This window comes from Pelodiscus sinensis, chromosome 3 (genome assembly GCF_052426305.1).
Source record: "Pelodiscus sinensis isolate ZL-2025 chromosome 3, ASM5242630v1, whole genome shotgun sequence".
In the NCBI taxonomy this organism is placed as follows: Eukaryota; Metazoa; Chordata; order Testudines; family Trionychidae; genus Pelodiscus; species Pelodiscus sinensis.
The window spans coordinates 134,462,501-134,475,039 of NC_143054.1; the positions used below are offsets into that span (position 1 = coordinate 134,462,501).

General features: G+C 40.3%; 1 protein-coding gene across 1 annotated transcript in view; it reads right to left on the reverse strand.

Moving 5' to 3' along the window:
• ADSS2 (adenylosuccinate synthase 2) overlaps positions 1-12,539 on the reverse strand; it is a 57,196-nt gene that overhangs the window by 14,116 nt on the left and 30,541 nt on the right. The window contains exons 3-7 of the mRNA XM_075924882.2: positions 12,375-12,443; positions 10,960-11,010; positions 6,449-6,515; positions 2,002-2,109; positions 194-275 (exon numbers count right to left, since the gene is read on the reverse strand). Coding sequence (XP_075780997.1) covers positions 194-275; positions 2,002-2,109; positions 6,449-6,515; positions 10,960-11,010; positions 12,375-12,443 — 377 coding nt within the window. The remainder of the gene's footprint in view (positions 1-193; positions 276-2,001; positions 2,110-6,448; positions 6,516-10,959; positions 11,011-12,374; positions 12,444-12,539) is intronic.

Below are 12,539 nucleotides of genomic sequence, written 5' to 3' on the forward strand. Positions count from 1 at the left end.
ATTCTATTAACAGTTAATCATGAGTTAATCACATGAGGTAATGGTGATTGACAGCCCTACTAGAAATATACTTAACTGATAAATAATCCACATACATCTGATAATGTATCAAAATAAAAACTAACAAAATTGACCAGCATTCTAGGGATTCACAAAAAGATTAAATAATTTGTTGTAACTCAGATAGTTTTACCTTGAGTTTTTTCAGTTCCCCTTCAAGGTCTATGTCTAAGGTTGGATAGATAGCTTTGTATTGGTTAGCTAATACTTTGAACCTGAAAGGCACACACAAAAAAAAATTCTTCAATATTTTTGCTCACCAACATTTAGATTATATCAAGAGGTCAGAAGTGTGTGGCAACTCAAGTTAAAATTCAGATAGATACATCCAAATATGACTTTTGGAATATAAGTTAGATATTTAATCTGGAACATGCCAAAAATATACCATTAACATAATTAATACACTGTCAGTCTAAAGCAGGAGCAGGCAAAATATGTTCCAAAGGCCTCAGGCCAGCTCTCTGCCTGCTGCAACCCCACACCACTCCAAGGGTATGTCTAAACTACACACTTCTTTCAAAAGAAGCTTTTTCGAAATACAAGATAGCCATCCGCTTTTTCAAAAGAGAGCACCTAGGCAATCTGGATGCTCTCTTTCAAAAAAGTCCAGTTTGCTTTCAAGAACACCTTTTTTCGAAAGAGCTCTTTTGAAAAAAGACGTTCTTCCTCGTAAAATGAGGTTTACCGCTGTCAAAAAAAGCCCACTGCGTTCTTTCCATTTAATTTTGAAAGAATGCGGTGGCAGTCTAGATGCAAGTGAAATTTTTTTGGGAAAAAAAAAGACCACTTTTTTCGAAAAAATCCTGTGGTCTAGATATAGCCTATATGTCTGGTCGCTGAAGTTATGTGCCTCTTCACCTCCAGGTATCGCGTGCATCTTGCAGGCACATGCTTTGGGGGGGCGGGGGGGGGGGTGGAGACAACTTCACATACTGCCCTACCCCCAGCACAAACAATCTTCACACCTCCTATTGGCTGGAAACTGGCCAATGGGAGCTTCAAAGATTGTGCTGGGGGCAGGGCAGCATGCAGTGTCTTTCCCATCTCTCAGGCATGCAGAGCAGAGAGGCACATAGCCTCTTTGGAGCTATGAGTAGGGCTGCAGCAGGCACTCAGGGAGCCTACCTGAAGTAGGTAAGCACTTCCTGGCTAGAGCCTGCATCTGGTACTCCAACCCTCTAGGGATGTCAAAGTGTACTGTTTAAACTGTTTCCATTACAATTATGCACTAGCTCCCTGGTAGCAAGACGGCATCTCTCCAAGGAGGTTTTGCTGTGGGCTCTGCACTATAAAGCTTTTATAAACTTTATACTGCAGTGCATGTAACTGTGTAATGGCTACAATTTTTGCCGTGACACCGTTACATTTTTTAATTATTTTTTACATCCCTAACTCCCTTCCCACATCCCAACTCCCTGCCCCAAGTCACTATCCAAAACCTCTGCATTCCCTCTCCCCCATTTCGTAACTCCTTCCCAGACCCTGCACCCCTTCCTGCACTCCTCCCCCGTGCCAGAATCCTCTCCTGCACCCATACTATCTCCCCAACCCTGTACCCCCTGCTGTACCCCAATCCATTGCCCTAGGTCATAACCAAAACCCTCTGCACCCCCTTTGTACCTCTCCCCCCTGGTCAGAATCCTCTCCTGCACCATACCCCTCCCGAACCCTTTCCCCACAATCTCCTGCCCCAAGTTACAACCTCCCTCCTTTACTCAAAGTCCCTCTCAGATCTCACACCCTCTCCTGCACTCCAATCCTCTACTCCGAGCTCTTTTCTGCACCCAACCTTTATCCCAGAGCCTGCACTTCCTCCACAGAAAAGTGCTGCCCTTGACCACTTACCAAAATCTTGGAATTGCATCAAAAAATTATTATTCACCCTTGGTCTAAAGTTATGCTTGAAAGGTTACATTTCAAATATAAAATTAGAATTACCTCTCTGAAAATTCATCAAAATCGGAAACAAGATCACACATTCTGAGCCCACTTCGAGCTGCTTTCGAAGAATACACTGGACCAATACCTTTTTTGGTAGTTCCCAAACTTTTAAAAAAAATAAAAAAAGAGTCATACAAGTTACTCTCAAAATGAGAAGACCAAAAAACCCTTATTTTAAAAGCAAAGCAAAGTTTTGAGTACCAACATTTAACTTTGACCACTGACCATTTTTCCTTAATGCTTAATTTATAATTAAATTTTTATGATAAATATTTTTATATTTAATAAGGAACTTACATGAGTTTCATAAAATTAATTGCTTTTTGTGAACATAATGTTAACATTGAAAACATATGAAAGATGTAATTTTTTAAAAAAGCCAATCTTTTGCTTCCCCATTCCCCGCTTTTTTGCTGAAACTTCCTTTATATAAATCCTGACGTTAATTTCCTCTCTAATTGCATGTGCAATTGATTCTGATGACCCTTTGATAAAGTGAACTGAAATTCCTCAGACCCAGATCATTTCTGATAAATATGTTATTTATCCCAAAGACAAAAAATTTCTCCTGAGGAAAAAAGTTGGAGCACAGTCTATGCACTGAAGTGACAAAAGACACAGGATTAATTTAAAAATATGTTTGTGAAATCTTCAGTAAGCACTGGGATCTATATAGGAACAAAACAAACAAACAAACAAGAATTTTGCTCAGTATATGAAGAGAACATGCCTAGCCAGAAGATTCTGAGATAAGCTCTTGAAGGTATTGCATATTAGATTTGCACAACTGCTAGCATCTGAAAAATTAAGCAGGTAGTTTAAAACAAGATGATATCTAAACTGTTTCTCTTAAAATGATGTACAACTGTCATTGGCCTTCTTTCATCTGGAAACAGAAAACACCAGTGACATCAGAAAACATAATTATGTGTTCACTGTTTCCAGAGAGCAAGTACAACCTAGAAAACCTAGACCTGATCAGAAGGCGAAATAAGCTAATGAAATGATAGTTTCATGGCATTTGTGGCAGTTATGTATCCAACAGCTGGTATGCTATGTTGAAAGACTGTAAATCAACTCTACTCTCAATGTCCAATCAGAAAACAAAAATAGGACTTCAGAGAATATAATTGTTTATTAAAAACATTGCTATCTACTGATCTTACTATGTATTGTAGAAATGTGTGTGTCTGTCTGTGAGTCCATTTGCTCAAGAATTCCTTTTAACAGTAAAAGATAGGACCACCAAATTTGGTATGCAACTTCCTTTTATAACTTAAAGCGAGGTAAGGGTTTGGTTGTGCCAGGACAACAGGATGTCCCAAGAATTTGACAGTTTCTCATAAAATGGAAAAGGAGGAATTTGGTCGGAGGGACAGTAATGCAGAATGACCACAGGGGGCAGCAAGGAGCTAGAGAGAGACTGGGACAGCTATAACTCCATGGGGCCAGCAGGACCTGGGTTGGAGAAAGGGAGCTGCAGCATCCATGGACTGACACCTCTCACCTGGCCTCAAGCTGCTGTGATGAGAGGGCTGGGGTTGTCCTGTTTCCACAGGGCAGCCTGCATAGTGAACCCCTCATCTCTAACCTCACACCAGAGCAATGATTTTAATGAACAATACCTATTTGAGTGAAGGATCCAAACACCACCAGGAAAATCTCCTAGTAAAAAAAACTATATTATTTCAAAGTATTATTTCATTGGTTATATAAGGGTACGTCTAGACTACATGCCTCTGTCACCAAAGGCATGTAGATTAGGCTACCAGACATAGGAAAATGAAGCGGCGATTTAAATAATCGCCACTTCATTTAAATTTACATGGCTGCCGCGCTGACCCGACAAACAGCTGATCAGCTGTTTGTCGGCTCAGCGTGATAGTCTGGACACGCGGGTGGCGACAAAGGTATTTGTCGACCATCCAGGTAAACCTCATCCCAGGAAACATACCTGGGTGGTCGACAAATACCTTTGATGTTGACACCCGCGCGTCCAGACTATCGCGCTAAGCCAACAAACAGCTAATCAGCTGTTTGTTGGCTCAGCATGGCAGCCATGTAAATTTAAATGAAGCGGCGATTATTTAAATCGTCGCTTCATTTTCCTATGTCTGGTAGCCTAATCTACATGCCTTTGGTGACAGAGGCATGTAGTCTAGACGTACCCTAAGACTTGGATTTTGGCAAAATCGGATGACTTCAGCATGGGTTCCTCTTCATATACATTTTTGTCCTAATTGTTAATTCTAATGTCATGTCATGTTTCACCAAAATGAATGGGTTGCTAAGGGGATCATCAGAAAGCTCTCCTAAAATAGTCTACCCATCCCACTGCCCACAGTTGCATCTGATCTTTTTCCTGCTCCACTGATGTCTGCAACTGACATATCTTAAAATAAGGCTATTGATGTAAATAGCACATTCTACAAAAGCACTCTCACACTTGAAGGAGGCTAGACATAAGCTCTTAATAACAAGTCTTAATAGCCCCAGAAATATATTTTGAAATTACCAAGTCCTTGTTACTGTCCAGAATGGATACAAATAGAGTAAAACCTGCCAACTTCTGGGAATTAGAAAAAATGTTTCACTATAGGATAGAAACTGGCACATGATCCTCTGAAACTTGGTGACCCAATTCTGGGGCTCAACCCATAGGTTGAGAATCCCTGATCTAGAAGCTGTAATAGTAACAACACAGACTTTTCAATGTTAATTTGAAGGCCCAGGCCAGTGGTCCCCAATCTTTTGGGGCTGCCGGGCACCTGGGGGTGGGGCCACCTATGCGCCACTTGCTCGGGGGTGGGGCCGGCCCAGATCATTCAGCAAGTGGACATCATTCGGGCCATGGTGCCCGCGGGTACCGTGTTGGGGACCACTGGCCCAGGCTATGAAATAGAATGTGTTTTTACTGATTCCAACAGCTTCCAGTAGGAGCTGTGCTTTAGCAGCAAATTTTCTAAGTAAGGAAAAGCAATTATGATCATTTTGAATGACTATGAGGAGAGCAAGACGAAGTTAGCCAAAGCCAGGCACGGTCAATTTTAGAGGTGATCAAAAATTTTCTGAGGGAAAAATTTTCTGTTTGAAAAGTGTTTATTTTATGCATAGTATTCCATGGAATTCAGCTACTTCCATCAGTACTCTGATGGAAACCAGCTGAACCCTAAATATATTGTATTTTTCACTCAATTAACATGGTGAGAATTTGACCAGCTTTGATTCACTATCAACTTTAACAGCTTGAAGCATTGTGTGACTGGTATGGGATTTCCAAAACATGTAGCACCAGAGTGATACAAAACAGAGTTGAAAGATCTTAATACTCAGATTTTCTTGAGTACAGATCAGCATGAAGAAAATAATTCATACATTGGCTAGGTAACATTGAAGTGTTTTATGTTTGCTATAGAGAAGGTCTCACAGCTAGCAGTGGTTCAACAGTGCTTCTATCAGAAATGTTATCTTGAAGTGATTTATTAAGTGAACCATAAGAAATTGTTCTTAGCTAAAAGTTAGCATACCGACATCTGGTCCTGAAAAAAAGATTATTTTCTTAGTTTGCTTTTTAATTCTTAAATGTATTGGAAGTGAGAACTAGCTAGCACTGGAAAAAGACAAGCATGGAATTTTTAACCTCTTCACAAATAGAAATAACTGAAATTCTGTTACCATCCAACAATGGCTTGCATGCAAAAAGATTGCCTCGATGCATTTCAATGAACACAAGTGTCCTACTTCATCAAGTCAGTCATGAATGATAACTCTTTGCTGCTGCTGAGGCTGCCAGTAAAAAGTAATTACTCATTTGTCCATAAAGACAAGCCCTTTGTACCTGAGCTGAAATACATTGACACCTTAGAAATCCACATTTATCTTCATTTGCAGATATACATGTTATGTTTTTTCATTCAGCCAGCTACTTCTATCCCAGAGCTAGCAAGTTACTGAAACTTACAAAAATGCTTTGTGATTAGGTTGTAAGTTTTAAAATTCATAAAAAAAAATCAGAGATAGCAGGTGACATATAATGCACAGCATGAACGTTCATGTTTCATGTAAAATTCTGAAAAAGCAAAATCAGTCGATGTCACTTCTGTTCTGCCAATCTTCATAATTTCTTTGCTCTTTCAGCCCAAGAGACAACAATAATCAAAGATATGCTTTTCCCCTAAAGAGCCTGCTGGGAACCATCAGCTGAATTGTCCCTTTCTGTACAAAACATATTGTGGCATGACCCATACTTTAAGAGTATGATTCTATTATTTGTCATTAGCAGGGCACTTATGGAAAGATAGGTGTAAAAATGAACCATGGAATAATTCATGCCATTTTATCATTATTTTATTTTCTTTAGAATTTGTCAGGCTTTGTACACTGGATTTTTTGGTTTGTTTTAAATGTCACAATATATTTTAAAACACAAAAGAAAATTACATACTTCTTTCCTGCTTGCTCTTGTCTTTGTTGTTCTTGAATGCCATCAGCAGCCTGATGAAAGTCAAATACTAAAGAAATACAAGAAAAACCCTTCAAATGCAAATATGCACAAGACTACCTGTGCAACAATTTGAAACTTACAAAAATATGTATATCATTAAGCCAGTGGTCCCCAACCTTTTGAGGTTGTCGGGCGCCAGGGGGCGTGGCCGTTCGCCCGCCAGGCGCCAGGGGGCGGGGACACTTGCGCGCCCGGGGGCGCCCCCCCATAGCCGCTTGCCCGGGGCTGGGGCCCCCCCATAGCCGCACGCCCGGGGCCGACGCTCCCCTCCCCCCCGGCAAGCGCCGCACGCCCGGGGCCGACGCTCCCCGCAAGCGGCACGCCATGTGCCCAGGGCCAGGCCAGCCCCGAGCACCTGACGGGTGCATGCAAATGCCCCCGCGGGCGCCATAGCACCCGCGGGCACCGTGTTGGGGACCACGGCATTAAGCAAATTTGTCGTCCCTTTTTTCTATAAGGAGTAGAAAATGTTGAACTCCAAATCAGAAGCATGCTGTAAAGATTGGAGTCATCTTTTTGTAAGTTGTGTTCTATTTTGAATTATCTTCAGTATTTAACAAAAACCCCTCAGAAGCATCTACCAGAAGTTTGAAATTGTTAGTGTTCTAATTACAAATACTGTACCACAGAGCTGCTCATGCTTAAAAAAACAAAAACAAAAAACCAACTTCAGAAAGTAATTAGCATTCATTCCAATTTTGTGCTGGCCCAAAAGAGGAGGGAAAACACTATTCAACATAACAAACCTCAAGCAAAAGAGATTTAGTGACAAGTCATACAGCCAAAGAGCCAATGAGGCATTTTGGGAAGAGCTTAAACCCCACAAACTATCCATCAGGAAGACATTTATCAACAGAAAGAATGATTGGGAGGGAGGGTAAATTTTGGACTAGCATACCATCCCTGTAAAGTTGAAGAAGGTAGACAAGTTTTACATAGTTCAACTGCCAATGTTTTGGGAAAAATATGTTACTCCTAAAACAGAGCTTACTCAAAACACTGTTCATGCTAAGTCTTTCATATTTGCTTTATATCTACAAGACAAACAAAGAAGGTGAGAGGAAACTCATGCCAAATATATTTAAGGTACAACACTGCAGTAGACAACCAGTCAACTGATGTTATAGTGTAAGTTTATTTTTCTTAAAAACAATACATTTCTGAAGATCCAATAATGACTGCATGGATTCTGAAATCTTCTATTCACTGCACACAAAGGAAGGATACCAAAAAACAAAAACAAAAAAACCCACCCTGATTCAATTTCAGAGTACTCTAGTCTTTCTGCAATAAAAATTGCTGTAAAATGACCAAACTCCTTAAATTACCCCAAACAACTAGAATAATTTTTTTAAAGAACATTATTCAGATTGGTTAAACTAATTATGCCACATTAAGGGTTTATAACATTTTAAATCACAACAAACAGAACATGGCTTGAAGGAAACAAGAACCAGAAGGCTGGACAGAGGTTGAAAAAGTACTTAGAGAAATCATCGAATACCTCTTGTCAACATCTGAAATATCCACTGTGCAAGTCCCTTCCCTGCAAGTTGGGAATAAGCTTTTACCTGAAGTCAACTAGAACTCATGGAAAAGGACATCTAGCTTTATGTTTTGTTTTTTTGAAACAGTAACTTAACAGGACCTTACATTTGATAGGGTAACAAGTCTTGTGGATAAGGGAGAAGTGGTGGATGTGGTATACTTAGATTTTAGTAAGGCATTTGACACAGTCTCACGTGACCTTCTTATCAATAAACTAGAGAAATGCAACCTAGATAGGGCTACTATAAAGTGGGTGCGTAACTGGCTGGATAACCATTCTCAGAGAGTAGCTATTAATGGTTCACAATCATGCTGGAAGGGCATAACAAGTGGAATTCCGCAGGTGTCTGTTTTGGGGCCGATTCTGTTCAATATCTTCATCAATGATTTAGATGATGGCATAGAGAGTACGATTATTAAATTTGCAGTTGATACCAAGCTGCGAGGGGTTGTAAGTGCTTTGGAGGATAGGGTCATAATTCAAAATGATCTGGACAAACTAGAGAAATGGTCTGAGGTAACAGGATGAAGTTTAATAAGGACAAATGCAAAGTACTCCACTTAGGAAGGAAAAATCCCATTTCACACATACAGAATAGAAAGTGGTTATCTAGGAAGGAGTACTGCAGAAAGGAATCTAGGCGTCATAAAATGCAAACATGATTCTGGGATACATTAACAGGAGTGTTGTGAGCAAAAAAAATGAGAAGTCATTTTTCCACTTTACTATGCGCGAATTAGACCTCAGTTCTGGGCACCACATTTCAAGTAAGATTGGAGAAATTGGAGACAATCCAGAGAAGAGCAACAAAAATGATTAAAGATCTAGAAAACATGACCTATGAGGGAAAACTGAAAGAACTGGGCTTGTTTAGTTTGGAAAAAACAGAAGACTGAGAGGGGACATGATAGTGGTTTTCAAGTATCTAAAAGGGTGTTACAAGGAAGAAGGAGAAAAATTGTTCTCCTTGGCCTCTAAGTATAGGACAAGAAGCAATGGGCTTTAATTGAAGCAAGGGAGGTTGAGGTTGGACATCAGGAAAAACTTCCTACCTGTCAGGGTGGTTAAACACTGGAATAAATTGCCGAGGGGGGTTGAAGAATCTCCATCATTGGAGATATTTAAGAGCAGGTTAGACAGATACCTGTCAGGGATGATCTAGGAGGTGCTTGGTCCTGCCACGAGGGCAGGGGACTGGACTTGAAGATCTCTGAGGTCCCTCCTAGTTCTAATGTTCTATGATTCTATGTCCAGGACAGCCATGGAATAGGGATACGAACGGGAAACCAGTTAACCTTACCAGTTACTGGTATGTAACGAGTATGGTAAACCGGTGCCCGGGAACAGTCCTCTGCCCGTGGCCTGCCATGGGCAGAGGGGCTGCTCCAGCACTGCTGGGCCAACTGGGCTACCTCATGGGGCCAGCAGTCCTGTGGGCTGGGAATCACTCCAGCTGGGCTGGAACAGTCCCCGTCCTGGTATCCTGTTTAATCAGCTAACCAGTTAAACCTAATATTTAACCAGCTAACTGATTAAACAGGATTTTACATCCCTGCCATAAAATAGGATTAGTCTGAGCTCCAGTAACAGGCTAGCAGGGCAATTCAGAGACCACATACTAATGAGCATTTATATGAAAGCAAACCTCCAGGCTGTTTCCATTCCGAAAAGTTCAAAGCATCCACACTCAGTAGACCAATTATTGATAATGGTAGTCAACCACTGGTCCTTCTGAACTAGCATCTTGTCTATACAGAGGAAGTTAACTGGCATAGCTATTCCAGAATAATTCCCTGGGTAGGTGTTATTTTGGAATAAAATATTAATTCCAAAATGATTACTCTGCTTTGTGAGCAGAATAATTAGCAATAAAAATCACTTTTCATCCAGAGTTGCTGTAGTAGAATAACTTATTCTGCTCTAGCAATGACAGGCAAGTTCCCTGTGTACACAGTGCCTAGGTCTCAATCACATCTTCTTTTTTACATTAACAAACTTTTCAGTTTTTCTCCAGAGAAACCCATTGTCAGGGCTCGCCAAACTGCGGCAAGCCCCGCTCACCAGCTGCGCTGTCCGGCGATCTGTGTATGCGCAGATCGCCCAAACCCAGCTCTTCCGGGTTACAATCTACTCACCACGAGCGAGTAGATTGTATTTGTCAAGCCCTGCCCATTGTTGTTGAATAGCAACACTTTTGGTCAAATTCCCAATGTAGACAGACTTATGGAGGTATCTGCATACATTCATTAAACACTACTGTATAGATTTAGCCTCTAGACAGGTGAAGATCATCCATATGCCACAGAAAGAGCAAATGGTCAGAGAAGTCAGTAATTAAAAGGCCTCCGGCATAAAAAGCATTTTTGGATGGTTGGGAAGGCCACTCACTTTAAAATCAGATGGAATATCCCTCTAATAAAATGAAATTTTACCTAAGGTCTCCATCTGAAGAATCTCTAGAATATAACCTGAAGACACTGTTTATTTGGTATTCTCCAAAACCCTATGTGATCCCTTAGAGAAGCAAAATATAAGGCAAGGATTCCTATGCAAAGGAGAGCACAATTTTTAATATTTAAATGGGAAATGAAGCCTTTAAACATGCAAGGAATTTTTGAACTTCTCTCTCAGGAAACATGAAATGCATTTGGAATTAGCTTAATGAGTCAGAGTAAAATTTTTGCGTTTAGAGTGGCTCCATATTTTTAAAAATAAACAAGAAGATAAATATTTAAGAAGCTATAGTGCCTAAAATAATCAAGCCCTGATCCATGACTGGAACTTTTGGCCACTACAATAATAATGATAAAATAAAACTGTTGGCTATTCAGTGCCTCTGAAAAATCTGAGGAAATTTGTATTGAAATAAATAAATAAATATAGATACAATACAACATCTTACCTATATGAGCTCTGTCGGAAATTATTAATCTTTTTTCCCAGCCTTCTAGTCCTTAAAAACAAGTGAAAAGGTTTGAATTATGTTTTGTATATAATTTTTCTTTTCGCGATGGAATAAAAAAAGACTTCTAAAGACTTGAAAATAGTCAGAGATTAAATGGAAAATAAAATTGAAAATGGAAGCCATTTAAAAGATACACCAACCTGAGTCACCATCTTATTTCAGAAAAAGCAAACCATTTACAACTGTTACATTCTAACTTGAACCTACAAAGCCAGGAAATGCAGACTGCTTATCAGAAGTTGAGACTTTTAGGCATTCTACACTCAGAAAATTTTTCATGTTTTTCCACTGTTGCTAAAAACACGCTCTGCTCAGCTGTTCTACCTGATTTTTTTCCCCTCTTTAGGGTTTCTTTTAAGACTATTTTCTTTAAAAAGGCTGCAGATGTTGGATAAATACATTTTCCATGAGGTTACTATCTGGCATTCTTATCACTGGTTTTAAGTCCATTATTTGGCACTTAATTAAAAAAATGTATTTTGAGCCACTAAATTATAAATGAATGCATGGCATCTTTTTGCATTCTAGAATAGGTTTCAAACTGTACCATATGTGTTTATACCATAATAGTTACAGAAATACTGATTATTCTAAGTGACTGCACACAAACAGCATCTTATTTTCAATATATTAAATCTATGGTTTACAACGGATAACGATAACTATGGGTAATTCACACTTCAGAAAGCATGCGTATAGGAGGCTCTAAAGGAGACTCCTGATGAAATCGGCAGGGATTGACAGAGCTCTGGAAGTCTCTGCGGAATTGCTCCTAGAAATGAGCAGAGCAAGGGACTCTGAGGGTACGTCTAAACTACATGGCTCCGTCAACGGAGCAATGTAGATTTGTAGTTTTGGCAAAGGCAAATGAAGCAGTGATTTAAATGATCGCGGCTTCATTTAAATTTACATGGCTGCTGCGCTGAGCCGACAAACAGCTGATCAGCTGTTTGTCCGCTCAGCACGCTAGTCTGGACGCTCCCCTGCCGACATCAAAGCCCTTTGTCGGCAGCCCTTGTAAACCTCATCCCACGAGGAATAACGGGGCTGCCGACAAAGGGCTTTGATGTCGGCAGGGGAGCGTCCAGACCAGCGCGCTGAGCGGACAAACAGCTGATCAGCTGTTTGTCGGCTCAGCGCGGCAGCCATGTAAATTTAAATGAAGCCGCGATCATTTAAATCACGGCTTCATTTGCCTTTGCCTATGTGTCTAATCTACAGTCTAGACACAGCCTGATAGGACACAGCCATCTAGCTTTGCATGGTCTAGGCTTGGGATAGTCCTGCTGGCTAGACACCTGTAAGAAAGCTCCAACACTCCTGTTTAAAGTAATAAAAACAGCTGTTCTCACCTTTTCCTTTTTTTAAATTTTTCTCAGCTTCTTCAAACAGTCCTGGCAAGTGAATCACCACACCATTTCCTAAAGGAAATCAGAAATGAAGAGTTTAATGTATGATGCCAGTCATGAAAAATTAGTATCTTACAAACCCGTGATTCATTTTTATTCACAAGGAAT